Source organism: Cynocephalus volans, chromosome 1 (genome assembly GCF_027409185.1).
Source record: "Cynocephalus volans isolate mCynVol1 chromosome 1, mCynVol1.pri, whole genome shotgun sequence".
In the NCBI taxonomy this organism is placed as follows: Eukaryota; Metazoa; Chordata; class Mammalia; order Dermoptera; family Cynocephalidae; genus Cynocephalus; species Cynocephalus volans.
The window spans coordinates 255873921-255895023 of NC_084460.1; the positions used below are offsets into that span (position 1 = coordinate 255873921).

The 21103-nt window shown below is 39.0% G+C and overlaps 1 protein-coding gene across 2 annotated transcripts; it reads right to left on the minus strand.

The window, feature by feature from the left end:
- Positions 1-162: 162 nt before the first annotated feature.
- Positions 163-19541, minus strand: SLC40A1 (solute carrier family 40 member 1). 2 transcript variants are annotated; one of them, XM_063113306.1, is made up of 8 exons: positions 19178-19541; positions 18616-18683; positions 13562-13721; positions 11062-11177; positions 9948-10074; positions 3229-3474; positions 1780-2427; positions 163-692 (listed from the first exon to the last, which is right to left on the minus strand). In XM_063113306.1, the coding sequence occupies exons 1-8, from the start codon at positions 19218-19220 to the stop codon at positions 379-381; spliced, it is 1722 nt and encodes a 573-aa protein (XP_062969376.1). In that variant the 5' UTR covers positions 19221-19541; the 3' UTR covers positions 163-378. The 2 variants fall into 2 exon arrangements, with proteins under 2 accessions (XP_062969376.1, XP_062969377.1); XM_063113307.1 differs by lacking the exon at positions 3229-3474.
- Positions 19542-21103: the final 1562 nt, after the last annotated feature.

Here is a 21103-nt window from a genome sequence, read left to right on the forward strand (position 1 = left end):
TTTAGGGAAAACTGACATATCTGAATTCTAGTACAGATGTACAGATAATAAATATCTGCCAAATAACTTAATTCACATGACTAACCACTCTGACGTAAAATTTTATCTACTCATGAAACACAGGGGAAATCAGTGTTATCATTACAGTCTCCATATTTAAACTGTTTTTCTATATATTTTTTCCCCATGGCTAAATGTAAGTGAAATTAACCAGCTCATTTCTGCTGACTTAGGTTTCCTAAATAGCTTTTAGCCCTCAAGGCACAGCTGTGGTAAAAAAGAGAGAGACACCCAGCCATTTATTGGAGTTCCGCAGTACAAAATAAGCACATGTGCTCTATACAATCTAGTAACAGGGACAGCAACAGTTAAACTGTCTTAGACAACAGATGTATCAGTCTGATTTTCGTTGGTGACTTCTTTTTCATCAGGACAACAAATGAAGAGCTGGCTGCGCAGAGTTTTTTGGGCAAATCGAAAATACATAATGTGGCCCATTGCCACAAAGGAGACAGAAATCAATACGAGCAAGCCAAAAGCTTCGGGATTTGGAGCCAGGATGACCATGATGAAATGCAGAAGATCAAGAAGATAGTTCATGGAGTTCTGTACACCATTTATAATGCCTCTTTCAGATTCAATTACATTTTCTTGCAGCAACTGTGTCACAGTTAAATCAAAGGACCAAAGACCTATAATAAAAGATTTTTTTTAAGATTGGATTTTAATTTATAGCCATACATGTCAGATTTATATATAAAAATCTGTTGACATATGCAAAATACACGTTGTAGCTTTAATACCTTTGTCACTTTATATATTTATCACAGCCTTGCCTTAAAGAATTATTTTTAATTAATAAATGTTGGGTTATTAGTGGCTTCAAGAAATGATTTTTATAGCCACAGACAGTAAGTCTGATCTACAAACTTTTTAGTTCTGTTTGTCTGTGATTTTTCATACTACAAAAGCAAAACTCTGAAATCAGACATAACAAATCCTATAAGTACTAGTATTTTTAAAGTTTAAATGACATGGTAATGGTTAAAGTATAAGGAAACCTTAAACCATTGTTTCATTTACTGCTTGGGTTCGAAAGCCCTTACAATAAAACTGTCTTGCTTGAATACTAATGTCTTTGATAAATTAATGAACTGCTTTTTATTACCAGATAAATATGGTTTCAAGCATGAATTCGGTCAGAGATAAATCATCAGTACTCTATTAATGATTATTTAAATTTGGCTTTGTAAGAAGTCTTTACATTATGTTTCCTTCCAGGGCTATAAAATCCATTCATGTGGTAAAGCATATAATAAATACACATCAGCTAGACAGGACCTTTGAAGAATTTTTTTTTCTAATTAACCTGTCTTTAAAAAAAAATAAATAAAGCACTATCTTTCTTATGTTGTACCATAGAAATATTCCTAAATTATAGTTAATTATAGCAATATAAAGACTTTAAATTACTAGTAATTACTAAATTACTAGATATCTAGTATCTTCTAAAAATTAAATTACATTAAGAGTAATACTTAAGATACTCATTTAGAAAAAATTTTCAAGCCCTGAACATGTTTTGAGTACATGCACATACACACACACACACAAAAATACAGTTTTTTAAACTATAAAATAAAAATGTCATAATTGAAGACTGGATTATATACACAAAGATAAATAGCGCATATTTCAGATCATTTGTTGGTGAATTCTCTGTATCCACATTCCAAAAAGACACTTTAGTTCATTAATATACAAGAAGAGATTTCTTACCAATTCTAGCAGCAATGACGCCTGCAAATAGCAGGCTGACGGAGACTATGGGCACAGATTTGGGACTTGCCTCCGGGACAATAGTAGCAGGATTAGACCCGTTTGGCATGTGCATTTCAGTTGTGATGATGGTTGCAGGTATTATAGTAGGTGTAATCGGCTCTCCTGGAATGAACCTAGAACGGATATCTTCAAAAGGTGAAACAGACAAGTCCAGGGGGCTTCCAGGCATGAACACCGAGATCACACACAATATCAAACAGGACAGCTGTGCCCATCCTGAGATCAGACCAGTCCGAACCAGGCCACAATTTCTACGTAGCCAAGTAAAAGCCACAGTTCCCATTATTCCAGTTATAGCTGATGCTCCCATCAAAATACTGAGGATGGAACCACTCAGTCCCTGAGTGTAGGCATAGCCTGTGGTGATACAGTCGAAGCCCAGGACAGTCATATAAAGAAAAGCAAGACCCATGCCAGCCAGAAAAACCGGCTGGTTGTAGTAGGAGACCCATCCATCTCGGAAGGTGCGGAAGGGCTCAGCCATCTGGGAGGCACAGGTGGGCTCTTGCTCATGTTCAAGCTCATGGATGTCAGGATCTTTCTCACCCATTAGACAAGTTCCCTCCAGGGGTTTTGGCTCAGTATCTGTTAATAAGAGATATTATTATTTGGGGGGGGAGGGCAGTAGGGGGAAAAGCCAATTATCTTACTTAGTATTTTTTCTTCTTTTATTTCCCTCCCCCATTGGTATCCTTGGTTATTACATTAACCAAAATACTATATGTATTTTCTTTTACTAATAATCTAAGAATTCTAGCCCAGGAACAATCTCCAAGTACCATTTTTGTTAAACAAAATACTACTCATCTGTTTTTCTCTCCTTCTTTTTCCTCTCCTTTCTCTTAGAAATTCTACTCCCACCAAAGTAAATAGCAGAAAAACTCATCACATAAAATATAAAAATTGTCTGGGAAAACACAGCATCTTATTTTCTGGGGCCTTATTAGGATTCCATTTACCTAGAAGCCCAACTTCTTCTCTTGAGAAATGCCCGTCTTCACGTCCTCACTCCCTTCCACTGTCCCACAAGTGTCCATGTGACTCCCCTCTACATATATTCTTGTTCTCTTTTTTCGCCACTGTTCTTCCCATTCCTACGACTCAGCTTTGGCCAGCCATCCCTCAATTAATTTCCCCTCTGTGCCTACTGCTCACACCAAGGAAAAGGGCTGGGGTCCCATTCCAACCACAGCAGGTTCAACCCAGAGTTGTTCCCCGGATCCTCTAAAGCCTGGTTTTGCCTCACCTACCAAAGTGATATATTTAACCTCATCCAGGAGTTCACTGGTAATGAAACCCAATATAAATTCAAAATAGTTTTGATCTTCATCAACGTTGAAGGTCTGAACATCAGAACAAAAGGACTAATTGTTATGTTCGGTTTACCTTTGTGTAAATTCAGCTGTTTCATTTCAGCTTCCTCCACTTTAAGAGCAGCTTTCACAGCTAGAGCAGGGGTTTTCTGGTAAACCTTCCAGAGCAGAAAGTATTCCACACACATGGACACCAAATTCCATCCCGAAATGAAACCACAGCCAATAACTGGGGAGCCAAACGTCATAATCTGGCCAACAGCCATGGGGGCCAAGATGTTGGTTAACTGGTCAATCCTTCGTATTGTAGCATTCATGTCTACAGAAGTAGGTGAAAGACGCAGGTATGTGTACAAATATATCAAAAGAAAGACTACCTACTCACATAATACAAAGTTGTAAACCAAGAGTATAGATTCCTAAAATGGGAATTTCTACAAGCACTCTGTGAGAAAACCATTTTGTTAGAAAAACACTTTTTGTTTGGATCAAGTCACACTAAATTTGCCTCAAAATTCATGATTCCCTTGGGATTCTCTAAATTAGTCTAATATCACCTTTTTAAAATGAATAGTGACTCTACATTCATATTTTTCAAAAAATATTTATTAAGTGACTATTATAAGCTAGGCACCATTCTCAACACTATAAAGAAAACAATATCCTTCCCTGCCTTCATGGAATTTACATTTTCATAAGAAAAGAAAGATAATAAATCAACAAGCAGACAGAAAGATAAAATATGTCAGATGTTCATTAAAGACTGTGGTGAGAAATAAAGCAGAAAGAAAGGCATAGAGAGTGCTTGGGGGGCAAGTTCTAAACAGGGCGAGGTTAGGGAAGGACTCACTGAAAAAAAGAGCATCACGACAAAGACTTAAAGTGGAAGGAGGCAACAGAGTTAGCCACGTGGATGTCAGTAAACAGAGAATTCCAGACCGAGGGAAATGCAAATGTCCTGGGGCAGGCAGAGCAGGCCAGAGTGTTAGAGGAATAGCAGAGAGATCAGTAGGGCTGGAGCAGAGTGAGGAAGGAAGAGGACAGCAGAGATGACATCAGAGAGGAAAGGGACATTTGCCCAGTCATGTAAGGTCTTGTGAACATTATATAAACTTTGACTTTTACAATGAATGAGTCAGGAAGCCTTTGGAAAGTTTGGAACACAGAGATGGCATAGTCTGACATATTTTTAAAGGTTCATTTTGGTTGCTATGTTGAGAAAAGACTATAGAGCAAGGGAGAGGGGGGTGGTGGACAAGAGCAAAAGCAAGGTGACAAGTGGGAGCTGATGGTGGCATTGACCGGGATACTGACAGTGAAAATGGGGAGAAATAGATACCGTATATACTTTAAAGGTAGAATTAAGAGGACTTGCTAACAGATTACATACAGGTGTGAAAGAGAGGAATCAAAGCTGATATTAAGATTTTGGTTTTTTCCTGGGCAACTGTTGGAAGTAAGTTCCATGAGAAGTGGAAGAATTCAGAAGAATCAGGTTTGGCACAAAAGAACAACATTTGGTTTTGAAGATGTTGATTTTGATAGACCTACTGACATTCAAGAGGCCATGTCAAGCAGGCAGTTAAATATATGAGGCTAGAGTTTAGGGAAGACATATGAGCCAGATTTGGGAGTCATCAGTGGGTTGAGTTTTAGACAATGAGACCAGATAAGATCACCAAGGGAGTGTGTGTAGACAAGGTCTGAGGAATGAGTGCTGGGCACACCAATATTTAGAGGTCAGCAAAGTAAGAAGGAACAAGCATAAGAAGAGTAAACCCAGGAGAGTGTGGTGTCCTAAAGCCAAGAGGTGACAGTGTTCCAAAGAGAACGGAGTAATCAACTGTGTCAAGTGCTGCTGATAGGTCAAGAAAGATGAGCTCTGAGAAGAAACATTAGTTGGTCACATGAAAGACAGTGGTGACCTTGAAAAGAGGGGAGCAGTCAGGGCAAACGCCTGATTGAAGTTGGTTTGAGAGACTGGTGCCAACTCCAGGGGAAACCACTTATGTTATATTTTAATGAGTCCCACCCCCTGGAGTGCAATGTGAATGTTGACCCCTGGCCATATGGAAAGCAAAGTCCTGACCAAAGAAAGGAATTGGAAATAGACAACTTTTTTATATGTTTTGCTAAAAAGAGGAACAAAGAAATGGGGTGGCAGCAGGAGAACTGCGGTAAAGACAGGGATGTTTAAAAAGAGCAAATGAGTGTATGTTTCCATGCTGACTAGAACGACACGTACATGAGAAGGGATGTAATCTGAATCTACGGCATACATGGAGGAGTAGTTCTTAGACAGGAGCACAAAAACTCATCCGTAGTCACAAGAGTAGAGGCCATGTCTATGGCTTCAAAGACAGGTAGGAAGAGATGTGATAATGACAGCACATGGAAGTTATCTTCTCATTTCCTCCATTTTCTCAATAAAATATAAAGCAAAGTCATCAGTGAAAGTGAGGATGGGGGAGAAGGTCCTGAATGTGTGAGGAGAGAGGAGAAAATGTGAAACAATCCTTTGGGAGAGTAGAAGAAGGAAGAACCAGAGAAAACCGTGTGATCATCTGGCAGCATAAAAGTGCCAACTTGACCCCCATGGCCCTGAACTTTAAGTGAGAACACTGAGCAGGGCCGTGTGTTTTTCTCCAGCCATGTTCTATTGTGGAGAGCTGGACTTAACCAAGGTCTTATAAGGTGATATAAGGAGAGGGGGCTGAGAGAGCTGAGGGTATACACTAAGAGGTGATCATGTGATCACGACTGACCTTGAAATTAAGCTGGATAAGAAAGGGAGATAAGAGAGGGGGTGAAAAGGCAGTCAAATTAATGACCTGTAGGTGCAAACTAGACTGGAGGATTGTTGGGGCCAGGGTAGTGATGGAGTGAGCTGGAATGATAGGAGGGGGTAGTTCAAGATATGGATGCCTAAGATTGAGATTATAAAAGGGGAGGATTTAGTGGTGATGACAAGGTCCAGAGTTCGACCACGGGAATGTATACCCGAGTCAGAATAGAGGACATGATGAATAAAGGAGAGGGAGTTAAGAAAATGACCTATTCTCATTCCCTATCTCAACAGAGCAGAGTGAAAAATTGAGACAACACTCATTTGGGTCACCTTAAGGGGAAAAGCAATACATGACTAATAAGTACATCAACAGAAAACTGCCTTTATCCCTTCTCTAATTCTTCCTGGTCCTCAATTACTTTTTGATTAGTTCTGTGAATGCATAATGCTTACATGATAACAAGAGAACTTTGACATGTTTGGCCTTTCGCTTGAGATACAAAGGCAGCAGTCATTGATCTTACACATGACCATCTTTGCAGAAGCTTCACTAACTTCCATCTGCCCCCGTAATAAGTTTCCAACTCATATGCCAACAGAGAAATGTGGAATTGACCCAGATAAGTCAATAATTTGAATCCAAAAAGCAAGTAACTAAAGAACATATATACTTGGATCTAAAAGCCCCAGAAAAACAACCAAAAAAATTATTTTAATTAAAATTATTTGCTACTCTTTCACTACTTCAGTTTTCAAGTGCTCATGGAGCTTCCCAATGTCACCAATTTCTATATTTTATACTATACTTAGGAAGTTAATAATATTTAGGTGTTATGACGAATGAGAAAAAACAGCATTTATTTTTCAGAGGCAGAATGAATTAAACAATTTTTTTTTAAAGGCCTAATCATTTTACTGGCAACAGGCTAGAACAGAATCAGTCTTCTGCATGTGCAAACATAAGCTCTTTACAAATTTATATTCATTCTTACATAAACACACAAATGTGCGCTCATTTGATTCCAATTTAACTGTTTTCAACTACAGCTGTGGCACAGAAGGTGAGTTAAAATAACTACTTCTATTATAAAAGGTATATTCCATCTCACAGAAGAAAAATTTTAAGAAAAGATATGCTGAGCAAATACTGTAGCAGCTAGCAGGTTTGTCTACCTCAAATATGAAATCAATTTTTAATCAATAGAGGTCAAACATGAAATTTATCTGCCGTACTTTATAAAGCTGACCGGCAGATTTTTAATTAGAATGGTGGGCAAGAAAAACCTCAGAAGATATTAATAAAGAGTGCTCCGCATAGGAAATAGGGAAGGAAATAAAGCGATAGATGGAGTAAAAAGTCTGGGAAAAGGAAGTGAATTTCAGACTGATCAGACAGGCTAAGGCTCATGGCACAAGAGAATGTTTTAATAAAATACTAAACCAAGTACCTGATAAGTACCTAATTAGTGAACAGATCAGTTAACAATATTTTTGTCAAAAACAATGTCTTTTCTGGAGCTTTCTAAACTCGATGGTTATCAGCAATATTTTGGCCTGATGCCTCTAAAATTCTAACACTTTTCAACCTTGCCAGGGAAAATTGCTCCTGTTTTTTAACCTCAGTGATACACCTTCCAATTTTAAAATGGTCTCTGAAATCAAGAAACACTGGAATGAGGATATAGGAGCAATCAGTACCCATCTCACCCCTTGACTCTCTACATGCACATCCTTTCCCCTTCGCCCTTTGCACACACATACACAACACACACAGGTGAAGCCTTCTGGTCCAGTGTCCTACCTGGGTTTCTGACAGTCTTTGCCAACAACATTAAAAATCAGCCTGTGTAAACATAAATTATTCCTGACTGGAGTAGGTGCATCTGTGTACAGAGACACAACCTCACAGGAACCCAAGGCAGCAGCTGGAGTCCCTTCTAGATGTACTTTTCCCATTCTCTCTTCTATTTTTCCTTTATCCTCCTTTTTCTCTGCTCTCCTTTAACTCTGCCTTATAGAAAAAATGGCACCAAAAATCCATGGTTAGACACTTGCTGATCCTCAGAACTAAAGAAGTTTCTGTATCCTGTTTTGAAACATGGTTTTTAATTAACACAAATGCCAAGGTTAAAACTTCAGGAAAGCCAACACATTTATAGGTTTTCTTTCACTAGACTGTCAACCCCCATTGCTGGCTGGAACTGAAAGAGCACCACTCATGAAAAGCTAACAGTGAGCGAGAGTTCAACAGACAGCTGACTTCCTTTCTTAAACTTAAGAAACTCCAGAAGTTAAAAAACTAGACTGGTTGGCCTAGGTTCTTCCACTCTGCAATAATTCATAATATAAAGAGGGACAGCTCACAAACGGCCACTCGTATTTTTGCTGTTGCTATTCTGAGATATCACTTCACATTCAGAAATCTCACATAACTTTTTGGGATCTTTCTGGCAAATTATGTGGGATCCAAAGTTATGTGGGATCTTTGTATTTATAATTTATTTGTATATTAGGACAAGTTAAAGATTCTGAGTAACTTTCTCTTTAACAGACTTTAAAGAGTGAAAATGAGTTAAGAAATTGAGGTGAGTGAAAGAAAATCATTTAAAAAGCCAACTTTTTCCCCAAATACATTCCAGAAAATATATGCAATCTACTTTCAAAATATATCATTTTGTAGGACACTTTAAATTTTAAAACACAGACAAATTTTATGTACTTAAAATAGTATGTTAAAAAGAGAAAGTAAACAAAAAAGGACAAAGCCTTATCTTCTAGTTCAATATAACAAAGAGATATGGAATTATTCCTTACTATAAATGACCACAGAAGATTAATAAGCATCACAACTTTAACTCCAGAAAGAATTTCCTGCAGTACAGACTCACATGTGCTAAATTCACCCTAAGCGCACACCATCCTATAAAATCACTGTGGTATTTTTATCTTAATTATAATACCACGAAGTGATGATTCAAGCAAATTCTTTTTCTTCTAGACCTTCTGCAGACTTTGTTCTTTTTCAATCACCACTCCTTTCTATCTTTCCTTCTTCGGCCACATGGTCCAGTCGAACAAAGCTGCTTGATAACCGCAGCACATAATCTTGCCTCCTGTGTCCTAGGATAAGCCCTTTAAGTCATCAAGAATGGTTTTCTTGTCTGTCAGTATGGTTGGGTAATGTGTTGGTAATACCCATTATCTTAATGACCAGCAGAGTTGATTCAGCTGCTGTGACTGGACGGCAGGTGTACCCGTCTTCCTTTACCAGGTGTAATCAATCCCATTTGTGTCTATGTGTTATATGGGGGGAAGGCAGACAATACCAAGTGAGGGAGGTTATTCTGAGCACAAGTAATATTGATGTAATAGGACATGTTGCTTTGTAAGCATTCTTCAGTCTTTCCTTGGCCACTTGTCTATGTTTCCGATGAACAACCAATGAACAACTAAAATTGTGAGCTTCTTTAAAACTATACTCTGTCCTCTATTTCTTAAGAATTTGTAATAGCAATTATATCACGCATAATGTAATAAAGATTATAGATTATAACTGTAAAGTAGAAGGAATTAATTTCTAGAATCTCTTCTATGATTAAGTTGTTTCCATTTAGTTTGAAGAGAATAATATCCATAGCATGATTGATAAGTACCAGTAATAATATCCATAGGTATGACTTGTAGAATCTCATGTCAAGGTTTCACTGTTCTGAGTGAAACAGTTAACAGAATTTTAAAAAAGAAAAACAAAAAGCTCAAAAGAAATGTTCTTCCATTTGCCATGTTTGCATAGAATAAAAGAAAAGTTAACTATCTTACCAATTAACTTCATAACAGGGAGGTAAATCTTGGCACCAAGACTGACAATAAGAAAAAACTATGCTTTCAATTTATTGTTCTTAAAAAACACCCAGAACAACAAAAGGCTTATAACCTTATTTATTACCACTGATTTAAGGTGAATCCTAACATACCCGCTTATATGAAAGAGAAAACCAAATTACCTGCTAATTTGCTTCTGTCTTCTCCTGCAACAACAACAATCCAATCCCTTTGGATTGTAATTCCAGTAGCAGTACTGGCCAAATTTGCAATATTTGCAATAGTGATGATCAGAATATAGCAGGAAGTCTAAGGAATTACAAGAAAAAGGTTAAAACGTCAGATTACCACACTGTATCTACCTCACTATATGTAACGTTACTTAAAATGGTCTTTAGTGGCATAATAATTCATTTACAAAGAAATCATATTACTATGTTTGCATGAAACAATAAATACCTATGGTCAAGTTAAAGGGCTAATACTGTCCTAATCTATATCATCTCTAGTACAAATAATACAAAAATTATAATAGTCATGTGAACATCTACATGACATAGCTATCACAAGATGTTAACACAGTGGTGGTTTTTAATATTACTCCCACAAATATATCATTTAAAAAGAACACTGAAGGAGAATTGAGAAGACCTGTGTTTAAGTCAGAGTTCCAACACTTTCTAGTTGCATGACAATGAGCAATCAACTAACCTCACTTTGTCTTAATTTTTTCATCAATAAAATGAAGGAACTAGAGTTGAAGATTTCTAATGTCCTACCTGGCTGTGAAATTCTATAATATCAATCCAAATATACACAAGAAGATTCAACAGTGACATCAAATCCATTGTTTTCCATCAGACCCATCCCTCTCCTCTTTTCCATCAAGCAATCATAAAATTATAGTGTGAGAAGTTATCTTGCTGATATCCCCAAAAGGAAATAACAATTGTTATTGGAGGAACACAATCATGGCTGATTAATATATATGTGGATAACATTTCTTATATAGTGTGAACAAATTATTGCTGAAAACTAACAACTGAATTATACTATTAGAAATGCCATTAAATATCAACAGGACAAAATTTAAATTCAAACAATAGTTAATGAGTGTTTGTTATGGACAAAATAGAAAAAAACAGTGAACAAACTATAGGGCATATAGTAGACATAGAGATCAATATTAAAAGGTCACATTTTCAAAAACAATGCTCCCGAACTTTGAAGCATTTGCATCTTTACCACCACCAGATGTTCAATTTCCTGCCACCGAGAATCTTGTTGAAAACTTACAAGAACCCATCCATGGTACATGGTCAGAAGCTCATTTTTATACAAGAAAACTATCATCAGGATGATTCCACACAGGATGACTGAAACATTCTGTACCACCAATGAAGTCTGGGCCACTGTACAGAGGAAGAAACAAAGTGTTCACTACACCAAAATGTCTCAGTGGGACTGTTTTTATCCATACATCATTATTCTACTACATAAACGCATATGCATAATTACCACCAGAAAAAAAATTCTTCCTGAAGTAAATCCTGCCTCAACTATTCCCAGCATGACCCAGATCACACCAGACCAGTAAAATTTGCAAACAAAATGATGCAGTACCCGCAATTTTTTCTGTCAGTTGAAGTCTTTCATAATAAGAATATTTTCATTTAATTTATTCTCTTGAAAGTTTACAATCATAAACAGAACTATTACACAGATAAGATCCATCTTTCGGCTCTTTGTTGCTTAAGTTAAAAGAAGAACATGTAGAAGGTTATGAAGGAGGATAAGGAGGAAGTTATGGAATCCATAACTTCCTACATGGTAGGCTAAGTCTGATAAGATAGTATAGATAAAAAGGAAAGAAAAGCAAAAAGTTTGCCAAGAATAAAGAAGCTGTGTATTTCTTTTGACATACTAAGGCTATTTGCCATTGCTACAAAAATCCTAAACTATATCTTCCATCACAGATAATGCCAATTCTCTTAGAGTGAAGCGCCAACATAGACAAAGTGCTGGAGTAAGGACAGGTAAGGCCACCTGATAGTCTTTTTGCTGTTACTCACTAGGTAGATGATCTAGGGCAGGATACCTAATGTCTCTTACACCGATGTCTAAAAGGTGAGAATGGTAACACCTGTATTCATACTTTATGGGATCATAATGATGCTCAAATAAAATACTTATGAAAGCACTTTGAAAAATACAGAGAGTTGCATATGTAAAGTATAATTATAGCTCTTGTCGTCAAGGATAGTAAAGCTCACCCTGGCTTGTAAGGTCATACCAAAGACTCAAGACAAAACAAACTGCTTTCTGAAAGTCTGAAATAAAATCCAAACATGTAACTCATTCATTCATTTATTTATTCATGCATTTATTTTTTATTTTTTTTATTTTTTTTTTTCCGGTGACCGGCGCTCAGCCAGGGAGTGCACCGCTCATCCTTATATAGGATCTGAACCCGCGGCGGCGGGAGCGTCGCCGCGCTGCTAGCGCAGCACGCTACCGAGTGCGCCACGGGCTCAGCCCTTATTCATGCATTTATTCATTGCACAAGGATTAAATATCAACTGGACGAGGTTCTTAGCTTTCAGGACCCCACAGACCAGAAGAAGAAAAGATATGTGAACTATAGAGCAATACCAGAGATATTAACAAAGCCTCATGGGAGCACAGAGGAAGAAGTGGTGAACTCAGCCTAGAGACGTTAGCAAATATTTTTCATGCAAGGTGACACAAGTTGATTATGTAAGGTAAGTGAGAGATTGCTACCCCATCATACTCCTCTTCTTCCAACTCAACATTCTTTCCTAACCTATCACTGAAGTGCTCAACAATCATATGGTTAAAGGTTTCTACATATAATAGTCCTATGTCCCTATATATAATGATGTAAATAACTAGGATTTTTTTCTAGGATACAGAACTTTTTTCTGTATGTGTTCTGGTCTACTCGTTCTCAAAACACAAAAATGTTCATCTTCACCATCTAGCAGTATCAAGTCCTAGAATTTGATAATCCTGTTTCTCTGTATCCAGGAGCAGTCATTCTGCACTGAAAGAAACTAATGATATCTCAGTCCTTCCCCAACATCTAAAACAGACATGGCCAGGTCTTGGTATTATCAACTGATCAAGAAAAATTTACCCTGAATGATTATCCACATTGCCCATATATTCTGAATAACTGAACTGCTCACTTGCTCTCTTTCCTGTGTAAAACAGAATGATTTCAGCATTAACGTTCTAGAATAAATGTCAACATATTATTATTTCTTCTTTTTCCCTAAAATAATTTTAATTTAGCTCTCTGTGATCCAGGCTCAGCTATAGTCCTTTGAGTCTATACTGAGTCTTCAATTCTTTTACACACACCCTTATATGAAACACAGTATCCAGAGGACAGATGTCAAAACCATCCCAGGAACATCACACTGAAAAGATTCCAGTGCATGTTATGGTTAGAAAGGAAGCCAGAGTTAAGCAAATTTTAATGTTTAACATTGTTCTCAGAAAAGTGCTACAATGTTAATCATTAACATTTGAAATTTATGAACAGCCAAAGACACAAAAAAATGTATTAGGTCAATGTCCTGGCATCCCAACTTTGTACAGGAGCCCCAGAACCCTCAATCCAGAGGTGCTGCCACTGAAGCCCCTTGGGTGTGCAGACCTCACTGGGTTAGTCACAAAGGTTTCTCTCTTAGTTGGTCATTCCCTCTGTTACAGAGCTAGCTCAGGCACCAGTCTCTTGAATACAAAGGCTCAGTTACATAACAACACTCACCTTTAAGCCTGGGATTCTTATCCACCCAATCACCAATGATGGCTCCCAGGACCAGAACAGACCCTGCCACCACCAGCCCGTAGACTGCAGTCAAGAGGAGGCTGTTTCCATAGAGCTCTACCAGAAACACAGACACTGCAAAGTGCCACATCCGATCTCCCTTGAATAAGAAAAGAAAATGTTTTGATGAAACATTTTTAGTTTCTTGTCAATTGTACTCAGGAAGTTGCTTCTTTATCAACAGGGCATTTTCTGGCTACATTGTGAGACTTTCAAAGTCAATAATTACTCTACAGATTGAATACTAGTCAGATGTTAAAACTGTTCATCCCAGCACAATGGAAAATATTCTTGCCCAATTACTAAGTAAACTTGAAAAAGCATGATATTAATGAAACACGCATGTTCCTTATCACTCTAGAAAAAAATGTAGTTTCCAGACCCAAGATAGCTTTTTGAGACAAAACCTGTTCTCTTGTGTGCCAGGTCATCCCTAGGCCTGGAATTTGCGTAACCTGATTTGAGAGGCATAAAGTAGTTTGCTAATGGACCAGAATTATATTACAGTACAGTTCACAAATATTAGTATACCTTGAATGCCAAAAAAAAAAGCCAGTTTCCCAATTTATAAAATGATAGGTATGGACTATATGATCTCTAGAGTTTTTTTTACCTGTAACATTCTAAAATCTATGCTCTATGTAATAAATTTCAAAGTCATAGAATAGCAAAGCAATCAGAGAGAGGAAATCAATAAGGGCAAATTCTGGCACTGTATGAACGAAGATGTTAGAAATAAGCCTAAATATATAAGTAGTTATTTTAACATTTTAGTACTGATGGGTTTTAAAACTACTTATTTCTTCACACAGAATCCTGAGTATATAGGGAATTTTGGAATTCATTACTGCAAAATGTGGTGTAACTTTAACACAAACTTCTGAGTCAGGTAAACTAACATATAAGAAATCTGTAACAAGAGGTTAGGCTCCAATACTGACTTCTGAGGTTAACATATAGAAGGACAACAATGTTCTATCACAATGTATCTCTGGAAATCATTACAGGAAATTCCCAAGCCGGGTTCCTTATAGATTTGACAATGTGTGGAACTACTTACACTCCTAGTTCTTCCTAAAGTCTGTTAACATCTTCATGATAAATTTCATATATTGGAAGGAAAGTGCTATCCTCGTTGGTCAAATGATTTTAAAAATGTAATAGAGCCAAAACAACAATCTTAGACACTCAAAACTTAAACTGATGCATACTAGCAATCATTTACAATAAACTTCATATAGACCAGCAGGTCTCAACTGGGAGTGATTTTACCCTCCAAGGATCATTTAGCAATGCCTAGAGTTATCTGGGTTGTTGAAATTGCAGGGAGATGGAGGAGGCGGATACTACTGACATCTACAATGCACAGGATAGTACCCCACAACGAAGAATTATCCCGCTCAAAACCTTGGTGTAGAGGATTAAGAATATAATATTGGACCCAAACTCAAAATTAACATAAGATTAGAACCTTGGGAGATGGGGTAGATATGGTCACATAAACATTAAAACGCTGTAAGTAATTAGCACCAAGTTTGAAAGACTGATTCTCACTTGATGGTCTGCAATGTGAGCACCCTGAACCCTCAGCACAGTGCACAGCCCAGAGCAGGTGCATAACAAGTAACTGAGGAACCAACGAAGGAGTGGATGTGCAATGGATCTCAGATGGAGAGTAAGTAAATATAGGATATGTGACAAAAACCTAGACCGGTTTATCAACTATACTGTTCCGGTACATGAGATTTATTCCATGAATGTATAAGAAGTTTGAGGATAATCAGTATCACGATTAATATTTCTGAGACATCTTTTTTAATGTTTGCTTTGATAATAGGAAGATTTTTCACTTAAATCAATTAGCAGTTGTTTCAGTTTCAAACACCAGTGCTCTAAATAATTAAAAATTTGTTAATACGCATATAATTTGAAACCAATCAAAAGACAATTTATATATTCAGACAAAGATGTCAATAAGAATTGCAAATTATTCTGTCAATCTTTAACAAGAAAAGCAAATTTAGATCTGATTAGAATAAAATGGGATGAGGAATGGAGGGAAATACTTTATCCTAATCTCCATTCCTCTGAATAGCTCCCAAGGAAAAGACAAAAACACATACATGGTCCAAATGACAGGCTGCCTCTGTGAGTGGATTTTCTCTTTCTTAACATAAGGTTTAAGAAATACTATTATAATACTGCTGCTTCTTTCTTTTTTTTCTTCCCAAAAGAACTTGGTTTAGAGTCCTCTAAAGCAGGCCATCAAAACAAGTGCTATTAAATGGAAGTTTTCTCTCTTGCTTATTCCTGTATAGCACACCATTTCCTTAATGGAGAAGGATAAAATTGCTCTAGTTACCCCAATTTCCAAAGGGCTTAGGCCTTAAAAAACTATAGATTCTATGCTTACTAAAAGCCCAAGCATTGGCTAAAGTCTAAGTAAACAGTGACCAAGTGCCCTCCCAATCCTTCCTTGTTTCAAACCCACCTATTCCTTCCTTCCTTCCATTTCCTGCCCTCCCGCATGCTCCCACCACACTTTGATGATTTGTTTACATGTCTATCTACCCCCATTGGATTGAGAGCTGAAGGACAACTGAGTATCTGTGAATGATTGATCAAGGTTATCAATCCACTTAATAAATACTTATTGAGCAGCTACTATGTATCCGACACAATCACAGGCACTAGAACTTCTATGGTGCCGAAGGATCACGGTTCATGTCTCATGCAGCTTGCATTCCAGGGAGCAGAAACCAAAAACAAATCTTGCACAGGTCAGGTGGTGGTGAGTGCCGTGAGGAAAAATAAAGTAAGATGGGGCTGGAAGGTAGCATTTTGTGTGAAGTAGTGACAAAGGCCTCTATGAGTAGAGAAGTGAGGCCTACGGGAAGTGAGGGTTGGAGAGATGCAGACACAATGGGGGGTATCGATGGAGTCAATCCATAAAATAACATAAATATAAGCAACTAGCCCCTCTTTTTCACTGCCTTACACCATTATCTTTTCACAATTAGATACATTTTTTAAAGCCCATATTAAATAATATTACAACTTTCTTGACAACAGGATCTACTTCTTACACTACTTTGTATTCTGATAGTACAGAGTAAAATGTATTGATCCATCAGCAGACAGAAGTGAATTCAGAAATAGAAAGCATTCCACCTCACACAAACTAACCTGAGATAACCTTCTACCCTAATGCCCCTATGTTCAGAATGTAGGAAATCATAATTTGGCAAGGTTGGCAGTGGTATGGATAGATATGCATATATGTATACATAAACATATATATTCTGTTGTAATAAAATCAGGCAGAGTGTCACACAGAGACAAAAAGCAAAATTACCTAGTGTTAGAAGGCATTCCTCTTTTGCACTCCTTTGCAGTGAGAAGTAAAAATCCACTAAACCTTATATGGTTATAGTTGCTATTGTTTTTTAAATCCACCTTTCTCACAAGAATTCCCTTTGCTCAACTTACTGTAAAATTAGGATAAGTATCCGTCAACTTTCTTGTGGGACTTTTAATTAACATGACAAAAAATTCTCCTAAAATAACCACAGTTCCTTTTTTGGTGTTTTTGTTTTTATTTTTTGGCAAATCTGGCCTTCCAACCTAATAACCAAAGGTCACATAAACCTTAAACTTAATCAGTATTTGGAAGTGAGGCACCTTCTTCCTCTAAGAGCTAGGCCCAGACCACAGGCTGAGAATTTCTGATACTATTTCCATCACTTGTTATTGGTCTTTTTAATACTTAATACCTTCTGAATTGAATTGTTAGAACAAATTATTGGTTTAGATTTATTAATGGTTTCTACTTAGAATCGTTGCCTACTGGAATTGAAACAAACTCATACCAGCTCCACTTTGTTTACACATATTTGCAGAGTCATCCCTGTGTAAGTCTGAGGGAAGATAGGAGCTTGTTTTTCTAAAAAGTCATCTATGAATTGTTTCTTAGAGAGCCAATAACCTAGCTTAATAAATTCCCCAAGGGTTTAGGGTATAGATTTTTTCATACATGATTTCCATTCATTTCTTAGGAATGACCCAGTGGAAGCTTCCAATTTAAAAAGAAAATAACATTCAAAAAATTCACTCTCAAAATTCTTTTTCCTTATTTATGGTTCTTTTAAAATATCATATATGAAGCATGAACAGAATATACTCAGATTTATTGCCTTTAAAGAATAAGAACAACTATTTCATTTTAAAGATTCAACTCATCATAAATTAAACACACATCCAGCACCATTCTGGGATTATTCCTTTTTGGGGGGAGCTGATGAGAACCCATAGAAACACCAGGACTCTTCAAAGACCACATGGCAGGGAGCAGAAGGGAGAATTGTGAATTAGTTGCTGATTTTCACTGGATGATGGTTTTTAAGATAGCCTGCAATGCCCCACACATTATCTAACTACAGATAACATTTTTAAAAACCAGGATTTTTGTCATTCAGATATGTGTTCTTGGGGTCATTTATATTTAAATTAATATTAGAATATTATTATTAACCTAAGTCAGTCACCCCATCATTCTCCTGTATTTTCATAGTGCTGCATGTTGGAACTAAATTTTAACAAAAGAAGACAACAGAAAAATACCTTAAAATGTGAAAGAACAGAAGGTATATGAGACATCCGACCATTCTTAGTAGCAGATATGACCATTTACTAAGCCTCGTAATAAAATATACCTTTATAAATAATTCAAATATTCCTGTTCTTGTTAATCCTATCTTTATATAGTTGCCAATCCATATAAAGTATGATAACCTGATATTAAATAGCATTCACTAACCCTCATGGGAGAATATCTTTCGTGAAAATAACTTTTATCGTATTTTAGCATGTGTATTTGGATGATTTCTTTAACTGCATGACAAAACTGGAAGTTGGCTTCCTGCATTTGGCCCTAATGAAAGAAAATAAGAAATTGTGCAACTATGCTAGAAGAATTACTATACATTTTCACTTACCCAAGTAGAGAGAGAATGACTCAGGTAGAGAAGGAATTTTGCAGATGTCAGGTAGTTTTCTAAGGATCCTGCAAAGACACACAGGAGGGATGATAAAAAGCAAATTAGTCAGTTGAATGAGCTGAGGTTAGAATGCTTGCCTATTTGCTCTTAATAAAACACGATTATTAAAAACTACTGCGTGGTTCACTTTATCAAGTCACCTACGAACCAATGCATTTAGTTTACTTAATACCATTCACTTCAGTTCAGCATGACCTGTTGGTTAATAACTGCATAACTTCACAAACAGTGAAGAAACTCTTATTTCATCATGCTTCTATTTTTTTTTACACAAGGCAAACCAAACTGCCCAGTCTATTTCATCCTCGCCTGTGTGCAAACCATTTTTCCCACACCTTCAATTTCCCTTTTTCTTTAACCCTCCCTAAAAGATGATTCAAAGGAGCTTTTACAAAGCATTTAGTAGAGGAGCCAGGTTCCTCCAAAACCTGTGTGGAGTTGCTTGTCTCCAACGCCCAACCTGTGTTTCCACCGCAAGCATTCGGTCAACACAACTCACCACAGCATCCTCCCTGGCGGTTTTGATCTCTTGCCTTGGTCATGACACCAGGAGACCCCCGCTTGCTCTTCTTCTGCTGCTGCTGCTGCTGCTGCTCTTGCCGAGGAGCTTAATTAACAGGAGTGCAAGGAACTGGAGATAGCACCGCTAAAAACACAGCCACCTTGTGCAAGAAGACCCCAACGACTACTACGGCAAGACAAGAGGAAGAAAACGGCCCCGGGTCTTCTTTTTGTCTTCTTTCCAAACTTAGCCAACACTGTAGCTGAAGTTGGAAAGGCAAAGCCTTATGGAAGCAGGTGGGAAACGCAACAGGCCCGCCGAGCCCAGCCGGGCGCCCCAGAACCAGCTCCTGCCGCCGCCGCGGGCCGGGCCCAGCACTTATACCGCGCCGGGGGCGGAGCTTCCCCGCCGCCGTCTCCCGCAGCCCCTCCCTCTCGGGGCGGCCGGGCGTCCCCGCGGCGGGAGGCCTGGCTCCTGCAGACCCTGCGCGCCGCGCCGCCTCCCGCCCTGCCCAGGAGGAGTCGCCCGCCCGGGGCGCCAGCGTCGCATCGATCAAAACCAAGCTGCGCGGCCTGCGGGGACCTCTGCCTCGGCCAGCTCCACCGGCCGGTTGTCCCCGCTCCGGGAAGCCGCCAGGGGGGCTGTCGAGGCGGCCGGGGGCGCTGGGAAGAGGAGGAAGGTGCGAGGGCCCTGCGGGAGCGGCGTGGAGAACTTTTGAGCGAAACGAAGCGGCAGGTGCTGGAGGGAACCACTCTGCATCGGCCACCTGGCCGTTCCAAGCTCCAGCCCGAGCTTGGGGAGTCGGAGTCTTTTTTTTTTTTAAAAACGAAAATAATTTTTACTTAGGTATTTAAATAAATATAATCCATGTCACAGATGCGGCTTTCCTGGCCCTCCCGTTCCGGCCCGCCCGCGGCAGAGAATGTCTTTCCTTCCCAGGATCGCGTAGCGGGGCTCAAAGAACCAGAATCAAAGGGCAGGAAGGGGGCGCCGAGATCAGAGTCCAGCCCTCTTCAGAAGAGTAAACGGAGGCTTGGAAAGGCGAAGTCCCGCAGCGAGTTAGGGACCTAGCCCCAGCCCAGAACTCGGTCTCCAGATCCGTGCTGGAGAGACAGCGAGGAGGCGGCGGCCCGGCAGCCCCTCACCCTCCTTTCTGTCCCCTCCCGCCCCGCCCCCACGCGGGCGTCCCTTCCCTGCCTCCCCTTCCAATGCCACAGCATCTGACAGGCAGTTACCAGGAATACCGGTTAGCCCAGTTGTGTTCCTGGGTCTGTCCCTGCTCAGGTAAAGCCATGCGGTGGCTTCCTGGAGGGGCAGGTGAATGACTCTAAAGTACACCAGGTGGGTGACTTCTCCACTTTCCCCCCGCTGTGCCGAAACCCCTGTGGCGTACAAGCCCTTTTGCCCTCTAGTTACCTTACCCTTCTCAATCTCTCCCAAACCCCGGGAGTGGATCCTACACATTGAAACTCCAACCAGAGTCCACACCTCGAGCACGGGCCAGACTGACACCCAGCAGTGAAGGGAACACGCGTGAATATATGCCCTGTATCTGGACTCTCAATCAGGAGCCCCAAAGGTCTAGGGCGGGTGCAGCTGGATTCGGTTGGGATGTGGTCTGGAGAACAGAGATAGGGGATTTACAGTTTACTGCTGTTAACTGCTTTTTTCCTTTTCAAGCTCACTTTTTTCCTTTCACACACTTTCGAGTTCTTTTCAGTCAGAGAAGTTTGGGTATGTATGCTGGAGTTAGAGAATACGCTAATGCATCCATACATCCTTAAGAAGTGAACCAAAGGACACTCAGATGAGGGACCTAGGAAGGAGGGAACGGGTAGATCCCTCCACATTGTGGCCATCTCTTATCAGAGGTGAATTTTGTTGATAGGTCCTCACGCAAGGCACAAAGGATAATGATACTTT